Here is a 22,576-nt window from a genome sequence, read left to right as displayed (position 1 = left end):
CCGACCCGGGGGCACCGGGCTTGCTAGGCGACCTCAGGTGAACCCAGCCTGCCCCTGCCTCCGTTTCCCGGCTCGGCCGAGCGGCGCAGCGGCGATGCCTGATCCGTGGGGCTGCTGTGGGCATGGGCGCCTCTGTGCTGTCAGCATGGCCGGCTGTGGCACCTGGGGCGGCACGGGGGTGTGAAATGCTGTGTAACTGGTGTGCAAGGCCTACTTAACAAAGTAGGTATGTTCACTTGCTCGTGTTAGCTTCTGTGCACTCTTCAGAGTTGGATCTGCTAACCTGCAAACGGGCTGCTCTGCTGATAAATGTGATCTGTCACTCCTGGCTGCGGGACTTGCTGGGTTTCGGGTTTGAACTGTGCCTGCAGTATTTCTGTTAAAGGAACTCTATGGGTTGTTATGGTTCACAGTTCATTTGTAAGTCAGATGTCCAGTCACCATTATGTGAAATGGTCATTCAGAAATTACTACTGCTCAGGAAAGAAAACATGTTCCACAACTCTCCTTTAAGTGGCAAGAACCTGTAATCTGTAGACTTGTAGTTATGCTTTTTTTCTCCAGTTAATGGTAATACTTGCTTATGTTTCCTTCTGTGTAAGCGATGTTCTGATTCTGAGACAAGTGCCTGTGTCTTGCACATCACTTCAGGGATAGTCCATCTGTGTCCGTATGGAAACTTCCCTGCCTCAGCAGGACTTTTTGCAAACCTGAGGCTCTGTGAGAATCAGCTTCTTGGATTAGTTTTACCATGCTTCTTGCATGCCTACCAAAAAGTTCCTCAGTGGGAAATTGTACCTGATTTTAGCTTTGGTTTCCTAAGGAAGTAAGACCTATTGTGATTGTGCTGTCAGTTTCTCTTTCTCTCTCTCTTTTTTTTTTTTTTGTTTTAAAAGGGAGAAGTTTAAGAGATAAGAATAAGTTCCTAAATTCATGCAAATAGCATGCAGTTAGAGAGATTCCCGGTGAAGGGAGAAGCTACACTCTTAAGTTTAACTGCATTGTTAGACATCTATGACTGGGTGGGAGAATAATGCAGGTGATGAGAGGTAAGAATGAAAACTGCTGGAAAATGTGGAAAATGGGCTTTACATTTTTCACAAACTGCTTGGTTGGGGTGGTGGCACTAAATACTCTGTGCCCTTTCATCTTGGAAACAGTTAAGGGTACTTTAAACACAGAGTTTGACAGTATTTTCAGATTAATGAGTGTGTTGAGTTGAAAATACACACATAACTAAATTGTTATGGATATTTGATAGGTTTCCTTACATACGTTTGTCTCTTTAAACAGATGCAGTTTGCAGTGCTTACGACTTGTCTTTGTAACAGTAATGTTCTGTCAATTTAATACAGACAAACCTTGGAAGAAAAGCTAGACCACTACTTAGGTTTACAGGACCAAAATATACCTTTAACTGAAATTATTGCAGTGCAATATTACAGATAATTAATCTCTCTTTTATGAATACCTTTCATTCCACTCTAAATGTTTGCTATTCAAGGTAGCATCTTTCATACCAGAGTTCATTTTCTGTTTACCAGAATTATTTGCCATTTCTGTTCACTGGAATATCTTGAGTATCTCCCAAGAATTTAGAAATAAAGCACCAAGCTAGATGGCAAAATAAGTTTATTTGGGGTTTTCTTGGGGTATGACTGTGTGACTGTTTAAATGAAAAAAGTGACTGAAGGAAAGGCAGGCTTGAAAATGTGGAGGTGTTTAGCCTTTTCACAGCACTGAGTTTCAAAGTCTAGATCTCTCAGTCCAGGTCGTCTTCAGAACTCTAACATTGTGTGGGTTTGATCCTTTTTTTAAAAGCAAACAAGACTTTGTCTTTTTTGAATTACTGCCACTGCTTAAAGACATACGCAAATGATGATTCTTTTGTGAACGGAAGTTAAAACTGTGTGTATTTGTTAAATACATCTAGGGAAGTTCTCAGCTTGCTAGAATCCCTGTTAGAGCATCTTGAGTTTGACCCTGTTATAGTAAACTTGAGAAAATGAAACAGGTTCTCTTTATTTTTGTTGAACTTCACTTTTTTTTCACTGCTTGCTTTGGAAACATGAAATTACATGTGTTCGCAGTGTAAAATCATGCTTATTTCATTATGAGTATGTGCTTTGTTGACGTGTTCTTCACTAATTCTCTATGAATTCACAGGTTCTACTTAACCAAATACATAATTGGAGGGAAAAATATATTTGAGTCAGGTTTTAATAGTCATAAACTTGTTTAATTGTGAACATGTTTAAGCATATAATATTTTGTATAAACAATAATGTAGTACATTATATGACATTTATCATGGAACAAATTTAGTGTTTGTTTTTGTAAATATGCATCATCTTAGTTTTTGCTACGGAGGAAGGGTTTTTTTTACTATTAATTTTTTTTTTCTCTGCTGCTTTCGGTTTCAGTTTACTTAGTTAATGTCCAGAGATAATTAATCTTTTTTTAAATGCAGGAAATGTCTTTCTTCCTCCTGCTCTTGAAGGTAAAAGTCACTAATTCTTAAAAATGGAATATGCAATTGAGGGAGAAAAGGGAAAAATTCCTAGAGTACGTAGGCATATATCTCATTTCCAGTCTCAAATCTTCTCAATCTTCATTTCTTGTACTGTAGGCCAGGCCTCTGCTTCACTTTGGTTAATGAATTGATATTGATTTTTAAACAAAGGAGGTATGTTTTACACTTTTTCTGAAGTTTGCAGTATATTTAAGGTAGTTACAAGTTTTATAGAGAAGCAATATTGAAAGGTTTTCTGTCATTAATCAAATCCTGATTTGTACATAGAAGGGCAAGGGTAATCCAGTTGTCATCAGGGTCTGTAACAAGTAATTTAGAATATGATATTTAATTAACTATAAAAAACCCTCCTCCTTTGTGTGTTCCCCCTTCTACCAGGGGCTGCATGTTCCCCCTTTTACCAGGGGCGTGCTGTAAGCTTTGCTAAATAGTTGATTCCCAGAGACAACAACAATGAGCAAATTGCAAGTCTGAAGTGACTTTTGTCACCTTAAATACTTTGACCTTTAACATTTACTGCATTAGCTTCCTGTGTTTACAGTGCCTGACAGCCTCTTAAGACTGTATTGCCCGTGAATAAAAGTTTGGAAAAAAGCTAGTTCATAGGAATAGTAATGTGTGTAATGTATCTGGCTAGCAGAACGTCAGCAAATACAGTGTAAATGTAATATTTTGTAAAGAAGAATCACCTTGGTAGCTCTACCAGCTGGTAACACATTTCTTTGGGAAAATAATTTCACAGGAGAAAAATTAAAAAGATAAAATCAAGTAGTGTTGAGATCCAGGATTCATGCTTGGCAATGTAACGTGTGACCAAATAGCTCTCTAAATGGCTGGGTTTGAGTAGTTCCACCTTCTTGTGGCTAAGAATGACAGAACTTACCGGTTGCAAAATTACATTATGAACTAAATATTACCATAGTGTTCTGTCTCACAAATACTCTGAATGACTTTCTTGAAGAAAGCATTAACTACTTCTTACTTTTAATAGGTTGAGCCTGTTTCCCTGTTTTATGCAAACTGCTGAACAGAGGAAGGGGGTGGAAGCCAGTCTTTATTGATCCTCTTTCCGTTACTGTCCTGCATGGTTCTTTACCCATGTTTTACAGAGTGGTGAAGAATTAGGAGAAGCTGCAGTTGTTCAGCTGAGTGGAACTAAATGGGTGGCTTCCCTCTGGACCCTCATTTCACTGTCTTAGGTAAGAGGGATGACCTGCTTCTTTTGAAGCAACTTCTATTTTGTTAGAACAGACGTATATGTGTTTTAAGAGAAGCTTCTAGTTAGTGAAGAAGCAGAGGTTTGGACTCCTTTTTTTTGAGGATATTCACAATATGTAACTGTTCAAGACTTTTCATCAAAAACCGTAACCATTTGCATCCATCCAAATAGCTTTAAAAACATGCTCTGTGTTCACTTACTTTACTTTTGAGAATCATGCTTATCATAAGTAGTGTGTCAACAGTGGGACTGTACCAGAGGTGAATTACAGCAGTGATTTAGCACAAACTTGAACTGGTGTACCAGTTGGCTACTTGATGCATTCAGTCCTTTTATGACAGTTTCAAAGCTGTGGCCTAAGTAACTAACAGAAAATGTGTCTCGAAAATTGTAAGGTATCTCAGTTTGAAATCCAATGGAAGCTGGGTCTTAGTGGGCCTTGCTTCAACCGGTGGGATGACAAGCAGAACATCATGGAGCCTGTGTTCAGCCTTGGTCATTGTTGCATAATTGTCTGGCAGTGATTAGTCTCCATGGTTTACTTTTCACCTGGTGTCCTGTGAGGACTGTGGCAGGACTTCTGCTGTCTTGACTGAGCTTGAGTAAGAGGTGAAACTAGTTCTTTTTCTCTCCTTCATAGATGAGACCACACTCTTACTCCCTTTGGCAGACCCCCTTTTTGAACTTGTTGATACTTCATTGATATTCACCAAGGAAAGTGGTAAAATTAGGAAATTAGAATAACAAAGAAATACCTTTAGGAGCTGTGTGCAGGGGAGGCACCAGAGCTATCTGTAACGTGTTGCCAAGCAGTGCTGAGAGATGCCAGGTTTGTCCAGGCAGCCAGGCTCTGGCACTACTTGTGTGCTCCTGCTCTGGTGTGCTCTGTGGGACCCAGGCTGGAGCAGCTGCAGTTCAGCAGGCTTGAGGTGTTAAAGGGTGGTGGAGTGACTCTTCAAGGAGCTGAACTTCTAAAATGGGCCGCAGGTCAAAATACTCCAGGAAATGCTACCATAGCTGTAGGTGAGTTCTTCTTTTGCATTATGGTTAGTCATTGGGCTGATTTGACTGAAAATGAGTTAATTTTCTTCATGCAGTTAGAAACCTTTCTTTTTCATAGCTAGCACGGTCATTATTTGGACTTAGTTTGAGAACAAGAGATCACACCCTGGGATAGAGTTAATGTTTTTAATTGCTTTGGTCTGAGAACCAAGGGCATTCTGAGTACTCTGCCCACAGGTGTGAGGCATTGAGGAAGGAGGGCATGGTTGGGGCAGAGCTTGACTGACATCCAGGCTGATCAATAAGAGTATTCCATCCCATCAGTGTCACGCTTCAGATATAAGGAGAGTTGGGATCTTCCAGTCGCTCTCTTGCTCTCGTGTGTTCACCTTTGGTTTTTTGTCGGAGATGGGGGAGTTCGATTCAGGATATCTAGTTTGGCCGTTTGTCGTATTGCAGAGGCCTCTGGGCCTTTCTGCCTTTTTTCCTCTTTTCTCTCTGGTATCGGCTGTTTGGGACCAGGTGCTGCTGCCTGGGACTGGCTGCTCAGTGTGGATGGAGTTTGTGAGGAATTGCATTCAATATCTTTCATTTTATATTCTATTTCTATTTTATGTATATATTTACTAGTAGTGTATTAGTATTTTGTTACTTTATTAAACTGTGTTTATCTCAATCCAAGTTTCTCCCTCCCCTTTCAATTCTCTCTGGTATTGGGGGGGGGGGGGGGGGGGCACGGTGAGTGAGCAGCTATGGTGGTTGTATTGCTAGCTCGAGTTAAACCACAACAGTCGTGTGTTTGAGTTGATAAATGCGTAATGTGTTTTGATTTTACAGTACAATATTTTTTATTTTCTTTAAAAGTATCAAAAACTTTTACAAAGCTAGATAATACTGAAGACATTTATCACTACTTCAGAATTTCTATTTCCAGTATGATTTTTTTTTAATCTTTCTTATTTGTATGGCCATATTTAGATAATGATTACTTTTTATTTCATAGGGAAATCTGATGTTCAAAGTCTTGGTGATTGTGGTTTTATATGTATATATACACTATTTTATCTTTAGAAAGTCCGAAGCATGCTAGCCTGCTCTGGCTGCAGTAGCTGCAGGTAGATGTGTGTTTCAGCTGCTGTAGCAAAGCTCTAGCCTGTTGTGGTCCGTAGAAATACATACTTAGAGTTCACACAACCCGCAAGTCCCATGAGAGTTCAAGGACACAGGAGCTCTTATGAGTGTGTGTCACTCCTGTGAAATACTGGAATGTCTTGGTTGCAAAGGTTGAGCACTTTACATTGTAAGGCGGTGATAAATACTCCATTTGCATGATTCCTGTGACCTGAATATCTTAGTGAAAGGAGGATGTTTGTGAATATTTGGTTGTTTGGGTTTTGTTTGTGTTTATTTGGCTAATGTTGTTGTATTAAGAATGCTAGTTGTGGAAGAAAATTATTCTTATTTGAAATTGTGTGAGAGAATCTGTAACACTGGGTAAAATGCCTACCATTTTCTTTAGGGTAGTACACTCAGGATATTTTCTTCTGCCCGATCTCATGAGAGTTACTGAAAAATAAAAAGGGGAAGATATCATTTAAGCACCTGATAGAGGTGACTTCATGGTGTCTTTCGTCAGGCCAAACATGAGAGTCACAAAGTATTTTTCCTAATTTATAAGTATTTCTTAAGTGTTTTGCAGTTCTGTACAATTTGCTACAATTTGCTTAATTCAGTAGCTTACCATCTTTGTTAATATCATCCAGTGTGCCTTCACAGATGGGGTCAACATCATCATCAACCCAGATGTGGCTTCATGATAATTAATAAGTATACTATAGATGAATGTTGAAGCATGTCTGACGTAATGAAATTATTTTCATTCCTTTTGGAGAAGCATGACAGATTCCATGTTTCATATTGTCATTGTTTGTGTAGCCCTTGCACTTTTGGTTTTTTTTAGGAGACTGCTGAATTCTTCTGCCTTGGTGGGGGAGATTGAGGAAAGAGAGCTGGAAATCCAGGTGCTTCAGTTTTGTACTGTTAGAATTATTTGTTCTTCTGCTGCTGTGTGTTAGTAAGCAAAGCCTCTGTCTCCATCTCCTCTACTCTGGTCTTGTTTCTTCTGTGAATTGTACTGTCTTAAACTACATAGCTTCAGTTATGTTGGGAACCTTTGTTTTCTTTTCTCCTATTACTGGACAATGATCATTAGATCCCCAATAGATGTATTTGTGATGCTTTTCTATGTTGTACTTTGTGCTGTGCTCGTATCTTTGTGTGCTGAAAGTTGGTGCTTTTGTATCTTAGAGGAGAGTGAATTTTATATAGATTGTCATTGGTCTGTGTGTGTACATAAATATATACATTGGAGCATATGCTGGAAGTTCTGTGATACGAGGTGTAGAAAATATCAGTCACATTTGTCAGAATACTTTTAACCGTGTTTGCCTAATGATGTAATTGTGAATGAAGAATTATTCTTCAGTAGAATATAAGATAGATATTCTGGATTTCTGCTGTTGGTATGACATGGAAGTACCACCTCCAAACAGGAAAATCATCAGTTACCGTCTCATACTGTTCATTTAAATATGTTCTTTTTTTTTTCCTTCTGAATGGTAGTGAAGTTTTATTGACACAATTGCATAACATTTAACTTATTCATCTAAATTGTACATAAATACACATAATTATCATAATTTTGTTAAAAATAGCAGTCTTGTTTAATGAAATAGGTGGGGTGCCCTATTTAACTTTTTAATTTAAATATTAAAAATTGTGCGCAAACTGTTAGTGCTGTAGAGCTTTACTGGTACAACTGTGTCAGTCCAGGATCACTTCCTTTCATATCCCCGACACAGAATTTGCCTTTTGGTACTGAATGGGTTCTCTCTTGTTTGACATCTCAAAGACAAACCTGAATTTACTCTTCAGGTAACCACATCAGGACTTCCTTTGCAGAATTCCAGTCTAGATCAGTCTAAATCAGCTGCATTGTATTTGTTTGTTCCTAACAAAGTTTTAGAAGAAAGAAATTAAGTATTAAATCTTCATGGTACTGAAAATGTGGTACTCTGTGCCAAATGAGGAACTTTCTGGAAAGTAGATAGATTTCTTCAGTTATATGCCTGTTTCTGTCACTTTTTCCCCTGAAATTGGTTGGGATTTTAGGTGTTCGTTGAAAATGTTTGGAGTATGTTTTATGCTAAGTATTTTCAGTTGTGTGGTGGTTTGTTGTTGTTTTTTTTTTTTAATGGAAAGTATGATTTAGTTTGGGAAGTCATGATTTAGTTTTAGGTAGTCCTGCAAGGAGCAGGGAGTTGGACTCGATGATCCTTATGAGTCCCTTCCAACTTGAGGTGTTCTGTGATTCTTTTATATGATTCTAACTATGTATTTCCTCTAGTTGCAGGCTTGTGACTAATTGAATAGCCATTCTTGCATGTTATTGTATTGAAGTTGGATTGAGCTTCAGATCAGTATGGAGCATAGTGCAAAAACTCAAACAATGTTTTGCATTATAGGTACAAGAACTGTAGAAGTCCATTTTAGAATTGGAAAGAACAAGTTTCTGCAGCTCTGGAAAGACATGGTATGTTTATGTTTTCACTTATATTGTGTGTATGCTAATAATTATAATACCAAATACTTATGTTCTATGATTTTACAAACAAAAAAAAGTTGAAAATAAATTCATGAAGAAACATACACATTCATTTTTTCTCATATTTTTTCAACAGTTGTCTGTTATTTAGGCATCGTTCTCTAGAAAACTGAGTTATTGGATTTTTCGTGGAGAAAATAAATACTGAGGATACAATGTTCATTAGTTCCATTTTAATTCATTTTACAAGCTCAGCATCATGCTGCTGCTGTCCATCTACACGGTGTTTCAAAAAGATGGACCCAACATGTTACAATTACACAAATTTACAAACAGTATGATGAGTTATCAAGTTTTAGTGACCTTTTTATAAATGCTCTGTGTTCCCTCCACTTGCTGTATGGTCAGTAAGAGTTTCATTCATGGGCAGTTTGTGGTTGCAGAGATACAGTGATTTCAAATTGGCTCTATCTTTTTGAAACACCCTGTATTTCTCCATGGATTGGATAAGAATTTGGTGCTGTTTCTGAAAGTGTGTGTGTGGTTTTTTTGTTTTGTTTTGGGTTTTTTTTGTTTTTTCTTTGTGTTTTTTGGTTGGTTGGTTTTTTTCCTTGCTGCTGAGCATATTTATAGTGAGACTTGAACAGTTTTTAGGCATGAGTTGAAAAATAAGTTCAGAACTACTAGAATACTTACATGAACATCAGTGTAAGTCTACTTTGCAAATTGGGATGTTGGGACATATAGAAATGTACCTTCATTAGCAGTGTTAACATGAACCCATAGTACATGGTATCTCTCTTTGTGTAGGTTGTTAAATATCCAGCCAGCTTAAAAATATGTACATGGAACCTTAACTTTTAGTTATTTTAATTTCCATTTTCTAACTTTATTCTGATGTAGTCCTGTGGAGATACCTGGCAGTATGGAATAACTGCACCACTCAGTAGTGTCTCTTAAATTCTGTAGTTCTGCAACTTGGTATGTAGAGAATTTTTGAAATCTTTGCATTGCTGCATCCAGAAAAACGATTATTAAGTTCATTTTTCTGCTGTGTTAAATAGGTCTGTTCATGTACATATAAAATTGTAGTCAGTGACTTCAACAACTGCTTCTAAGCTGTGTGTGTACTTTTTTTACGACTTAAAATGTGGAGAACTCAGTAACTGCTGATATAAGTTTTATACACCGTGTGTTTATGTCTAGATTTTTCTTTTGAAGATACTTAACATGAGAACATATTTAAAGTTTTGAAGCGTCAACCTTGCAGAAGGGTTATTTGGTGTCTTTTTTTTCTTTTGTAAGTTGTATTTTGTAGGAAGCTATAGATAGGAGCTAAAATTATTAATTCTAAGATGGAACTTTAAATATAGTGTGTGTTAATTAAAAACGGTAAATATTTTAAAAAGCTATAATGTTACATTATCACAATCCAGATGTTCCTGAGAAAATTGTATAGATTGGTCCTTTACTCTAGCAGGCATCTGGCAGGTAGTGTATGTTCATTTTTGCACCCACAGCACCACTGGGACCACCCACCTGCTTCTTGCTCTCCGGTTTTGATACCAGTTATGTGTATGATGGCTGTTCTTCAAACCTAAGCCATTATTTCTTCATTGCTATTATTTCTGCTGGCTGCTTTTTTCTGAATGTTTAATTGCTTGTCACTGTATGTATGCATAGAGTCTTTGTAACGGTATGTGCTTGATAAATTGATGAAGAATTCCCCTCTAATCCCCTACAACTAGTGAGTAATTAATACTAATGGCACATCAGAAAAGCTGAACGTTATGCTACTGAATTGCATGATTGCTTGGTCTTAATATGATGTATACATAAACAAACATACTGGTGACACTGAAGAACATTTTGAACTGAAAGGTACTTGACATAGAAGGCTTCATGAAAGATGGGTGGCAGAAGAAAGCAAAATAACAAGGCATAAGCAAAAGGATGGAATAAAAGTTTAAATATTAAAGTTGAAGTGAAGCTGTAAAACTTACCTGTTTGGAAAATAACTTGATACCTAGCCAGCAAAAGGAGAGCTACTAAAAGAAATTTAAACAGATGATTGGATTTCACCTCCTGATGTAGGGACGGGCTTTCCATTCATAACTGTATGTCACTTTAGAGGGAGCCTGAAGTAGCAGGCATAACTGAGATAGAAACAAATGGTTCTGCTGCAAAAAGTAAGGGGGGTGTGTGTGTAGTGGAAGAAAAATCAGCTGGGGTCTAAGTGGCAAATGCAAAAGTTAATTTCAGGTCTTTACCACTTTTATGAAGGTGAAGTACATCTGTGATCTTCCTGGAATATCAAACCAAACACAAATGTTGAAGGGAAAAATCTAGCGTCCAGAATTACAGAGGCAGTTGTTGAAAATGAGAATAACCCACAGGCCTTTAGCTTTGGGGTATGGGGAGGGAATGGGAGCAAACACTAGACCTTTCTTCTGTTACTGTGTGATTTGTAGAGTATTGACATGAGGGCAGAGCAAGTATACAGATATTATAGGATGAAGCTTTTATATAAATCTATAGTTTATCTCTGTATATTGAGATGCACCAAATTCTATCTTTATTCAACTCAGTAACTTGTGTTTTTATTGGAGTGTAAATTCTAGAAGAGCATTGGCTTTAATTTGAAGATAGTAGCAAATTCAGATACCCACTCCAAATAACTTATTCAAGTGTTAGTTGTCCTCACTGTCCTGCATACTTGTGTTCCTACTGTAATTTGAATTTGTCGGCCTTCAGTTTCTTCTTATGCGGGTTCTTTTATGCTTTCTTTTAATTGAAAAATCTTTTTTATGTATTCCATCTGTGCCATGAGAGGACTTAGTTTCTTGCAGCATCCGTATTGATTAGCTTGATTATCTTCGAACTCTTTCCATTATCTAATCACAAGGCAATTTTTCCTGACTTCATACTGGCTTTGTGGCTTGTTTCTGCAACTTCAGGAACACTTTTGAAGAGTATTGAAGAATTGGAGAACTGGGCTCAAGGTTTGAACAGGTCTGAAGTATTTTGTACAGACGAGCAGACACCTTTCCAGGAACCCTTCAGGAGTCTATTGTTCTAGCTCTAATACTGGGAGTATGTGTGTGTTTGCTCATCAGTTGTGACTGCCTTAGTGACTTCAGGTTGGCATTTTCCAGGATAGAACCCAATTCTTTTGGTCTTCTAACTGTGTAATTTTGTACTTGTTAATTAGTTGAACGGTTTGGTTTACCAGGCAGCGGAATGAAATTTCTATAGATGTATTTACTTCTGGCTTTTTTTGCAGCTCCATTAGATCTTATGTAGTCAGGTTTTATTAGTGGCTGTTTTATTTTCCTTATGATCATTGATAAACCGACCTGTGATTAGTGGTATGAAAAAAAACTTCTAGAATCTTCTGTCTTCTCCCACTTTCTGTGTTGGAAGCAGCATGCAGACAACAAAAGCAATTGATATTTCCAAACTTATCAAAAAATTAAGTCTCAAACATTACTATTAAGCTATTACTTTTTTTTCTCCTGCTAGTGACAGTTAAGATTGACCATAGGGATCTGATGAATATTCTACAATTTCCTCCAGGACACTTAAATCAATCTCAAGTTATAAAAGGCCAGCTTTCCTATTAGTTGCCATTTCCTTTTTGGAAGTGGTAAGTTAGCTAGCTAGAACAGTTCTGAGGGCACCTTTTACTGCATAGGTGATAACTGTCCATTTCATCATGGTAGTCATTCTGGGATTGTATCAAATTCATTCTTGGAGGATTCAGAGGGATTCTTCAGAAGACATACAAAATCTGTCTTTAGAGATATCTTCTTGAGAGAGTTGGTTATTTTTAATTAAGCAACTCGAATTCCAGCAATTGAAGGTAAGGAAGATCATGGTACTTCTTTGTAAAGGTGAATCATCCCTGTTTTCATTAGATCATCTTTGCCCAGAGAGGTGGCAGATGCCCCGTCCCTGGAGACATTCCAGGCCAGGCTGGACGGGGCTCTGAGCAACCTGGTCTAGCTGAAGATGTCCCTGCTCATTGCAGGGGCTTGGACTAGATGACCTTTGAAGGTCCTTTCCCACCCAAACTATTATCTGTCAAAGAGAAGCTTAAAAAAATGGATCAAAGATTACTCAAGTGGATACTTAATTTTTTTTTGTAAAGGAAACTTAAATTCTTACGAATGCCACCTTCCAGGGTACCCATCCTTCAGTAAGGTCAATAAGAAGTCATAGATTAAATAAGAGAAGCGTTCTCCCTCTTTGGCATCTTTCTAGACCTCAGGTACTAGGTGTCAGCAGCCAGATTGCCGTGCTGTCACAGAAAGTAAACATCAAATAACACAGGGAAAGTAATAGATGTAGGAAATCCATGTAAGTGAGAACTTTCAATTAAGTGATTTGTAGCTGGAAGATTTTTGGCTTTATTTTTGATTGCTGGCAAATAGGTAGGAACATTCTCCATGGTGTGGAGTTAAGTTCTGTATGCCAATTGTCTGAGATTCAACAAGGCCACATGCTGGGTCCTGTACTTGGGTCACGACAACCCCAGAAAGCGCTACAGGCTTGGGGAAGAGTGACTGGAAAGATGCCTGGTGGAAGGGGATCTGGGGTGTTGATTGACAGTGGGCTGAACATGAGCCAGCAGTGTGGCCAAAAAGGCCAACAGCCTCCTGGCTTATGTCAGGGATAGTGTGGCCAGCAGGACTAGAGAATTGATCATCCCCCTGTACTCAGCACTGGTGAGGCCCCACCTCGAATCCTGTGTTCAGTTTTGGGCCCTTCACTACAAGAGAGATGTTGAGGTGCTGGAGAGAGTTCAGAAGGGTGACGAAGGGCCTGGAGCAGAAGTGTGATAAGGAATGGTTGAGAGAACTGGGGCTGTTTAGCCTGGAGAAAAGGAGGCTGAGGAGAGACCTTATCGCTCTCTCCAACTACCTGAAAGGAGGTTGTAGCATGGAGGGGGTTGGTCTCTTCTCCCAAGTAACAAGTGATAGGAGGAGAGGAAATGACCTCAAGTTGCACCAGGGGAGGTTTAGATTGGATATTAGGAAAAAATTCTTCATGGAAAGGGTTGTCAGGCATTGGAACAGGCTGCCCAGGGGAGTGGTGGAGTCACCATCCCTGGAGGTGTCTAAAATACGTGTAGATGAGGTTCTTAGGTACATGGTTTAGTGACAGGGTTGGATTAATGGTTGATCTTGAGGGTCTCTTCAAAACAAAATGATTCTATGATTCTGTGTTGAAGCTGTGGGTCTCTTCTTGGTTCATGTTGTGATAGCAGACTTTCAAGATTACAAGAAGTCTGCAAAGAGAAGATCTCATCAGGCTGTGCAACAAAGTTGCTTTTAGCCTCTTGACGCATCTGAACTTGATTTTTGACTTGTGCGCCCTCACTCATTTATTATTTATTTTCTTACTCTTTTTGAGTTGATGGGAACGTTTTCTGAAAATCTGCACCTTTGCCACCTTGGAGAAATGGGTGTTGTCTCCAACTACTGCCTAGACATATTATTTATCCTGTTCCTTCTCGATGAAAGCTACTCCATGTCACACAAGGTTCTTCAGATATATGATTTGAGTTGTTCTCTCCCATATTGAATCTGTCTCTTGTAAATAGTCACTAGGCAGTTATAGATGTGTCTGTACTGGAGCCAGCCCAGTTCTAAAGAGCCTTGCAGCCATCTCAGGTTTCTCAAACATGCTCCACAGGCACAAACAGCGTGTGATCCCTTCAGCTGCTATGTGTGCCTGTGAAAGCCTAAACTGTAAGTCATGCAAATGACAGTGAAGACCAGGGAAATCTGTTTGAGCTATAAGAGTAAATATCTGCTCTGGGGCTGCTGTTCCTACCTAAGTTGCATCCAGAGCTCCTTTTTCTTTTAATTGTGAAGGAATTCCTGTGACAGAAAAGCAGTTGGTTTAGCTCAGTTTCCTATTTCCATAATACCCTCAATATGTTGATCTGTTCATCAGTGTGGTTTCCTTTTCCTGATCAAATAGTGTCCTTTGACTCTCTTAGCAGTTATTTTTCTGCCTTATTTAGATGTAGTAGTCAAAATGTCCATTGTTCAAACTAGATTCGGAATAAGGGATATTTGATGTCAGTGTCCTTCACCACCCACCCTGTGTTTCAACATGCTGTACTCTTTGCCAGCAGACAGTACTCTGTTGATGCATGAATGAGTAAGGTTTTAGAAAAACGAATTATTTCATCTGTGCTAAGGCATCCTCGCCAATCATATTCTGTCCCACAGAACTGGTGGCGAGGATAGATGGGGAAGGTAGGACAAGGAGACAGAAGGGAAAATTATTCATTACGATTTCTTGCATCTGGATTGTTGAAAAGTAGCGTGAGATTTTTAGACCCCAATACAGTAATCTAGTTTTAAGGTATCTAGTAACAGATTAGAAATGCTGCAAGTACCTGATTCAAAGCTCTGATTCCCAGCAAGTTCAATTTGTAGAGACAAATTTAACTACAAAACTTGGGTGAGTTAATTTTGGTGTGGTGGGATTCATGCCAGTTCTGATACTGCCTCTCTTTACAGAGCTGCTGTAGATACTATGTTCAGTGGTATGGTAAAGCTAACATAGTTGGATCTGTCAAGCCGAGGCACAGACTTGTTTTGGCCATCGTGGAGCTTTCACCTCAGTGAATATTCTTTAACATTCCAAAGTCTGATTGGTTTTGAATCCAGCACCAACACTTTGTGTTCTTTCACTGTTGACAATCCTGTTCATGACTTCTCCCATAGGAAAGTGGCTCAGAAAAACCCTCTTTTACTAAAATTGCTGTCAGCCTACTGTTCTAATATGCTTCCATTTGAATGGAGGATTTCTGTAATTAGCTTTTGCCATGGTCTGAGTGATATACGACACAAGTCTGGGTAGGGAGTGATTGATTTGGCACACTCCAGAATGTGAACTGGTACTTCAGCAGTCAGATAGAATGCGGATTTCCCAACCAATGAGGCATTAGGGATTACACCACTGTCCTCTTTGACCAGCGTACTAAAGGTTACTTGGGCAAAGAGCTAGAAAGGGTTTTAATTTCTAAATGCATTTTTACAGAGCCATTGCACATCAGCTCAGAAAGCAGCAAGAATTTAGATTTAATTTTAGAAGATAACACTTCCTTAGAATAGGCATCTGTTTCTTTAAAGCTACGGCTTGCCTGAAAGTGGATACTGAAAGGTCTTAGTCAGAATGCCACAAGCAGTGTTTAAGGCTTCTTAGTTTTGCATCAGCATCTTGGTTTTTGTTGTTTGCTTTTCTGTACAGCTAATGGTCAGCAAACAATTTGAAAATCTTTACCCTGTTTGTCATTTAATGTTGACAAATGAGGAACCTTTGCAACTGACTTTTTTCATTGTACTGTGTTCCTGGCATTGACTTAGTTAAACTTTGACAATTTACACCTGTAAAACATAGGTATTAGAGAACCACTGTATTTCAGAGGCTTTTGGTAGCCTGCTTCTTTTTTATTAATGTCAACTGCAATTGTGCTTATATGAGAAGACTCAAATATTACTGGCTAAAATAATTAAATGGTACTTTTCCTGCCTCAAAGAACATACCAAATAAAACTTATAAACATTATTCTGAAACTAATACAAATCTTGTTCCATTGCAGAGTTTGTAGTAGAATGGCAAAAGTCAGCAGCTTTTCTGACAAACTTTAGAGAATCATGGGCCTTGCTTGCTGATCAGTGATTTGATATCTTTGGCAAGTCAACAGATACAAATTAGTATTGAGAATGCTTAATTGGTTATCAAACCTAAGACCTTACTGAAAGACTCTTGTAAAAGCTTGGACTGAAGCACAAAAGCTTTCTTTACCGAAGCATTTAAAGCTGTCCGATGCCCTCTCTTAGTATTTGCACCATCTGGTTATGACTGTGGGTGTTGCAGAGAGCTGCAGGTGTGCCCTCAATAGCTCGCCAGCCTTGGTGCTCCTTGCTTCTGTGTGAAGCTTCTGCTGCATGGCAACCTGCAAATGTGGGGTTTCATCTGGGTTAGAGCCACAGGAATAAACTCCTCAGGTATTCCAGAGAGGTCTGTCTTTATAGCTACTGGCTGTTTAGAGACAGTAAGATAATTTTATATTTGCTAAATACAGTAAAAACATTTCAATTTTAATCAATACTTTATATTAACAAAAAATGAATAATGCTGTTTGTGATCTGACTCTCCATCAGACGCCTTTTTCCTTTACGGTCTTTGTCCAGTGCAACTAGGAGCTCGGATGGGAAAGAGAATGGGGTGAACTGAGTGGCGAGGGTTACATTTGGAAATATTTTATCAGTTAACTTTAGTTTAGAGTAGATAGTAGGTAAGAGACTAACTGGTTCCTTTTCAGCCATGGAAGTAATCAACTGGGGTGGTCCCAGGGCACTCTGGGCTCGAGTATTGCTGAGTGATCATTGGCTGCCATCTGCGTGACAAAGTAAAGGACCAACCCTTCAATTTATACCAGTGGAGCCAGATCACAGGAAACAATTGACAGGTAAAATACCCTTTTGAAAATTTAAGGGAGAAGAGAGAGTACATGTGAGATAAATGGAGCAAAGAGCCTAAAAGATTGGCCACAGATAGCAAAGATTCCTCCTCTGAAACTTTTACATAACTTTAGCTTACTTCATTTTGGGGAAAGGCACACAGCAAAGCACAAGTTACGTGTTGCTCCCGTGGAAAAACACAATCTCATTAGGAACCAGTATTAATTGAGCTGTAGCAGGGAAACAACTAACGGAATTTTACTGTAGTTAGAACTTGCAGTTCATAGTTATGCACATGCTTCCAGATCTTTGAATGAGTGTTCTCTTGATGTTGGGTGCTTTCCACTGGTCCAAAAGATGGGGTTTGATTTTTGTTGTTTTTTAGAGAGGCTGAAAATAAGTTGATGAATTTTCAAGTTCACCAATTGAGTGTACTGTAGTGGCTTACTGTAGAAGTCTTAGAATGCCATTCAAAAATGAACTAATTTTTGTGCAGATAAAACAGTACTTAACATCAATATTTTTCTTCTGTTTAATATTTTTTATTTACTGAACTGGATAAAAATAATTTGCAAGGGCTTTAACTAAATTATTTTTCTTATTTAGAGTTGTTAAGCTTATGCTTAGCCCAGTGTGATACAGGACTGGTGTGACAACTCGTTTTTAATCAGTGACTCAAAATTGTGATCACCCTGATGTCACCGAATGGCCACAGCTTGTAAAAGGTAAGCATAAAGCATATTGTGTTGTTTCTCAGGATCAGTTTCAGTATGATGTGGGGTTTTTTTAAGTATTTAACTTGTGTGTCTTGAGGTTAGCTTTCTAAATAGTATTAAAGTATAGTGTTTGTTTAAGATAAGTCAGCTGGCAAAGTTGACTTACCTTTTGCTTAGGGTGATTTCAAAGCTCACTTAGCTTGTCCCTGCCTGCCTTTTAAAATACAAGCACTCTGGTGCTCCATGGTCTTCATCTTAAGAGCAATACCGTAACTTGAAAATCTCTAGTGGTTTTTACTGTCATACTGAAATTCTGTGTGATTTGATGCGTAGTTATTTAAGCAGTTTTTTCAATTTCTTAAAAAGTATTTGTTCAGGAAGCTCGATGATGTTAAAATTTGTACGCTTGCATACCTTTACTTTTCTGTCCTAGGGAGGTACAGTGAAGGTAAAAGGAGTGGCTTGCAGAATGGAGAAGTTGCTCCCTGTGTTACTGGAAGTGAGCCACTGTTTGAATTTGCTAGCTCATACTGCAGTATTCAGATTAGTTGGTGTCTTGTGATCAGTATCTACAATCTAATTCAAAGCTGAAAGTTGTAAGAGCATTTACTCTGAGATTTTCTCTGAACAGAGCTCTTGTTTCAGATTTTTAAGCATGACAAAAGAACGTCTTGACATACTATATAGTTGTTTTTCACTACTGTTGCCTGTGTAGAGGAATAGAAAGGTGTCTTGTTTATAAACGATTGAGTATTGCAAGATAAATAGCTTCTCCACAAACAACTACAATTCCTGTAATTAGATTGATCTTCCATGTTGTTTTAGTGAGTACTGAAAGCACATTTTATTTGTTGCTTACATTGTCATTTGAAACCTTTTAAAATCAGGTTCGTAAGTGCTTTAATAGTTCTGCAAATCACAGTTATGGTAGGTCCGCTCATGTTATAGAAAACAATAAGCTGAAGGAATTTGATCCCTGTTTTCTTTAGAACCAGTTAACTTAGAGGACCAAACCTTTATTTTGACTCAACTAGTGTTGTTTTTTTTTTCTGAACTTCCCTGAAACTTTATGTTGTTTGTCTTGTAGAAGAAACTTTTTTTGCACCATACCATATACTGAACTGCACTGTCTGTTAAAAACCCAGATAAAACTCATATAAATGATAAGGATAGGAAAATATTTTGGATACACTGATAGCTACGTTTACATGTCTGTGCTGCAAATCAACTTTTTTACATGCTAAGTTTAGATCCTAATCTGCAATTTTTCATGCTGCTGTGTATTTTAAAGGCTCAAAGTGATTTATACTCTTGATGGTTTTTGTTTTAACACCACTATCTCGCTTGTATTTTCATAGCAACTTAAAGCACTACTCTTACCCAAAGCTTCATTGTGTTGTATTTCCTATGACTAAACAAAGATAGCAACTGACTCAAACTTCCAGGCTCTTTGCTTTCGGTTTCTGAAGTTCTGGATGTAAATAGAGAAGCTAGTCAGTATGAATATAAACACTCTTCTTTCCACTGCTCCTCATGTTGTATGGCTTCTAGCACTTACGTGCTTAGGTGAATTAAAAAAAAAAAAGTTCTTTTCTCTGTGCTAAGTATTTAGTGATTTGTTTTGGTCACTGGAATTGAAGGGAAATTACGTTTCGGTTTGGTTTGCTGTTGAGCATTATTTTTGTGAGCAATTATCTCATCAGTTATGGACTTTAATCAGTAAGGGAAACATCATTTGAAGGGAATAAATAGAGACCGAATTTTGAGATCAGGCGGTTTTTGTTATTTCCCAGGTAAGAGAGTATTTGCATTTTAAGCATGAGTATAAAGTTAGTTGGATAGTAAATTCAGAATTTTGTCTGTAGTGTCAGCTGAATTTTATAACTTAGTGGAATATAAACAAATAATTTCCTGTGTTCTGCATTGTCTGTCACTGCATAGTATCCAGCTAGCCTAGGAATTTTGTCTGCCAGAAATGCTTTCTGGGCACTGGGGCTGTTAGTGTAGTAGTTTGGTAAAATCCAGAAAGTTGCTAAGACCTGGTATATCAGTAAAGGAGCTAAGATTTTTTGCAGAGAATTCAGAAACCAGTCCAGGCTTTAATACGAGGGACCATCCAGTAAGGCAGCACAATGAAACATAGGAAAAAGGAAATGTTTCATGTTCCAGGTGGAGATTTTCAATAGTGTTTAGACTAGTGCAGGTAGTCATATAACAAATAGAGAAAAACAGAAATTCCATTCCTATGAACAAAGATTTTCCCAGTATAGCTATGGCAAAACCTGCTTAGCTGTGCTAACTGAAGTCCTGTAGGCAGCTCTGAAACCTACAAAATGAGTTCTATTTACAGATTTTAGCTCACTTCTGTTTTGAGAAATTTCTGTCATGAAAGACGTTTTTGTTCATGTAAGCTACAGCGTTTTACTGTAATGGCTGTGCTCTATTTCCACTCCTCACGCAACACATCCAGCGTGGCAGTTGTGGTCAGCCGTACCAAAATCTATACTCAAGGGAAGGCTGGATAAGGTTCCTTAGGATTTGATTTCAAGGCAGCTTAAGGTGATTGAAGTCGAAACTGCTGCATTTTTACTGCCTTGTCTCCTGGCTCACCTGGCTACAAACTTCCATCTGGCTACAAATTCACTGGGTAGGAAGAGGTCCTGAAGGGAAGAAAAAAAAATGTTTGGTTTATTTGTTTGTTTTAAAAAAAGAAAACCAAATGCTAACTTGTTGGATCAGTGCTGGCATAAGGAAGAAGACGGGAATAAGGAGGAGCTAAACAGCTGTAATTTAGCCTACTTAATTACTCTGCAAATTAAGTTGGGGGGTTGGCAAGCTGAACACAGGTGCTGGTTGTGTGTTCAAAAATGCCAGGCAATAACATCTAATTCTGAATATGACTGGAAGGAAGAAAAGGCTGCCTTTTAATGCTTCTGCTCTGTGAGATTATGTCCATAATTCAAGTAGAGAGAGACAAGAAATTTGTTTTGAGATTCTGTTGACACCTGCTTCTGAACCGCGGATTCTTAAGAGTCCGATTGTGCAGAGAATCTCTCTGTAGTAGTTGATCACTGGTGAAGTTTTGAGTATATGTTTTGGTTACAGAAGTGGTTATGACGAATTAACCAAGAACTCGTGTACTGTGCAACTTGAATAGGGAAGTACTGCCAGCAGAACGCTGCTCTAATGGCTGCTGTTGCGTAAGCTGTGGGGAAAAAGTGCTGTCCTCCTTAAAGAAATTGAGCTTAGTTCTATTGTCAGGTTTTATGCTATCAACTGTCTTGTAGCGTTTGGTCAAATTAAATGTGCAAGTGCATAAAAGTTGATGCTTTTAGTGGCAATAACCCATTGTCATCACTTTCCGCCACTCCTAACTCTTCATGTTGTAATGACTTAAAATAACAAACAATGCTTAAGGTTTTTTTGTCTGTATTTGCAGATCACCAGGAGAACCTCACTCTGAAAACATTGAAACTAGCCGAATGTAAGTGAATAAGTGGATGAGTTTGGTATATCTTATTTAAAAATGCTTTGAACATATGTAACAGTTTCTCTTGCACCTGCTTAAAAAAACCAAAATACAACAAAAAGCTGAATAGAGCTGTGGAATCACCTTAGAAAATTTCGAGTTAGTATTTTGCTATGGAAAAACAATTTTAACCTTCTGTAGAAACTGTGGTGACTTGTGGGTTTTTTAAGGGTGAATGGGTTGAAGGAAAAGTTCAGAGGCTTAGTTTAGTGTGAACCAATAGATAGTAGCATAATACAGTGTCAGAAGTCCTCAGGCCTATATTCAGACTCGACAGTAGGGCTGTAATTTCTACCTGCTATTCACTAACATCTTGCATGGATTTGAAGACACTTCAGTACTAAGGCGCAATACCTGCTGATATCTGTTGTGGCAGATGGATTGCTGAACTAAGAAATAATAATAAAAAGGTCTGACTTGATAAATTTATATACTAGTTACTTTTAGAAAGAGAGAACTAGCTTTCCTTCTCTAAGCAGTATTGATATAGCAACTTGCTCACAGTTCTGGACCTTGTTTTGGTCTGTCTTCATTAGCCTAGAAGCCAAGATTAACTAGAAGCAAGACTCTGATGGGTTGAAATGTTCATTTCAATTTCAAATTAAGAAGGGTTGCAAGAATGAGGAGACTGCTCTAAAAAAAAATTTTTTAAAAAAGAAAAAAGTTATTTGGGGCTTTATTCTTCTGAGTTAGCAAACAAAGATTCTTTTATTGCTATGCAAACCATCCCGTCATAGAACTCAAGCCGGGAAACCCACAAACACTGCTTTTCTGGCTTTACTGCACAAGTTCCAAAATAATAGAGGGAGTGTAGCCCAGTGGTTGGGGTACCGTTCGAGGCTTCAAAAGACCTGGGTTCATTTCTCTTCTGCCACTAACTCCTCTGACCTTAAACTGTCTCCTCCACACCCCTCAGGTGGCCTAGCTTTTTATGCAGTGTGGGCTGAATGCCAGTTTTGGGATGTTTGCAGGCCGGGAACATGGTGTGAATTGCTCAAGGACTTCTCTCTGTAGCTGCCCTGCTTGGGGAGGGTTGGAGCTGAGGTGAGCCCTTCCACATTGGGCTTTGTACCTAACCTTAAAAGCGATGAGAAGGAAACAAGGAACACCTTTCCAATGTGTTTTTAGTAATTCACTGCAGTGAAGTCTTTTCTTGCACTAGGAGGAGCATTTCTCCTGGGACGGTAAATTTCCTTTTCCCTCTCTGATGCCATCTGTTCCAGAAGTGCTGTCTAGCTGCTTGCTTAGGAGTGCAGGTTGCAGGGATCCAGACCTGAGAGGTTGCTGGCTGTCACTACGTGGACATGTGTTAGAGGCTGCAGGGCAAAAAAACCTGCCATAGCCTCTTCTGCTCCAGTACCAGCCCCTGCTGCGCTGTGTTTTATTGTTCCTGCAGCAAGTTGAGTTGTGTTCTTTTGTTTCCTTGGCCTAGCCAAATGGGGGGAATCAGGCTGTAGACTGACTGTCGTCCACTCTGGATGTTGTCA

At 38.6% G+C, this 22,576-nt stretch overlaps 1 protein-coding gene across 7 annotated transcripts in view; it reads left to right on the top strand.

Moving 5' to 3' along the window:
• The window catches only part of UBE3A (ubiquitin protein ligase E3A), a 56,792-nt gene that overhangs the window by 793 nt on the left and 33,423 nt on the right, over positions 1-22,576 (top strand). For 2 of the 7 annotated variants that reach the window (XM_065648175.1, XM_065648164.1), the window contains exons 2-4: positions 6,715-6,775; positions 8,279-8,346; positions 21,000-21,044. Coding sequence is in view for 6 of the 7 variants with exons in the window: in XM_065648164.1 (XP_065504236.1) it covers positions 21,043-21,044 (2 nt within the window). In the remaining variant the exon portion in view is untranslated. Of the gene's footprint in view, positions 1-3,680; positions 3,733-6,714; positions 6,776-8,278; positions 8,347-16,705; positions 16,853-17,450; positions 17,570-20,999; positions 21,045-22,576 lie in introns of those variants that run through there. The other 5 variants (XM_065648135.1, XM_065648126.1, XM_065648156.1 and 2 more) reach the window with 5 other exon arrangements.

The sequence above is a fragment of the Caloenas nicobarica genome, chromosome 1, assembly GCF_036013445.1.
Source record: "Caloenas nicobarica isolate bCalNic1 chromosome 1, bCalNic1.hap1, whole genome shotgun sequence".
NCBI lineage: Eukaryota > Metazoa > Chordata > Aves > Columbiformes > Columbidae > Caloenas > Caloenas nicobarica.
The sequence above is the reverse complement of the archived record's forward strand: the minus strand, read 5'-3'. Positions and strand labels throughout refer to the sequence as shown.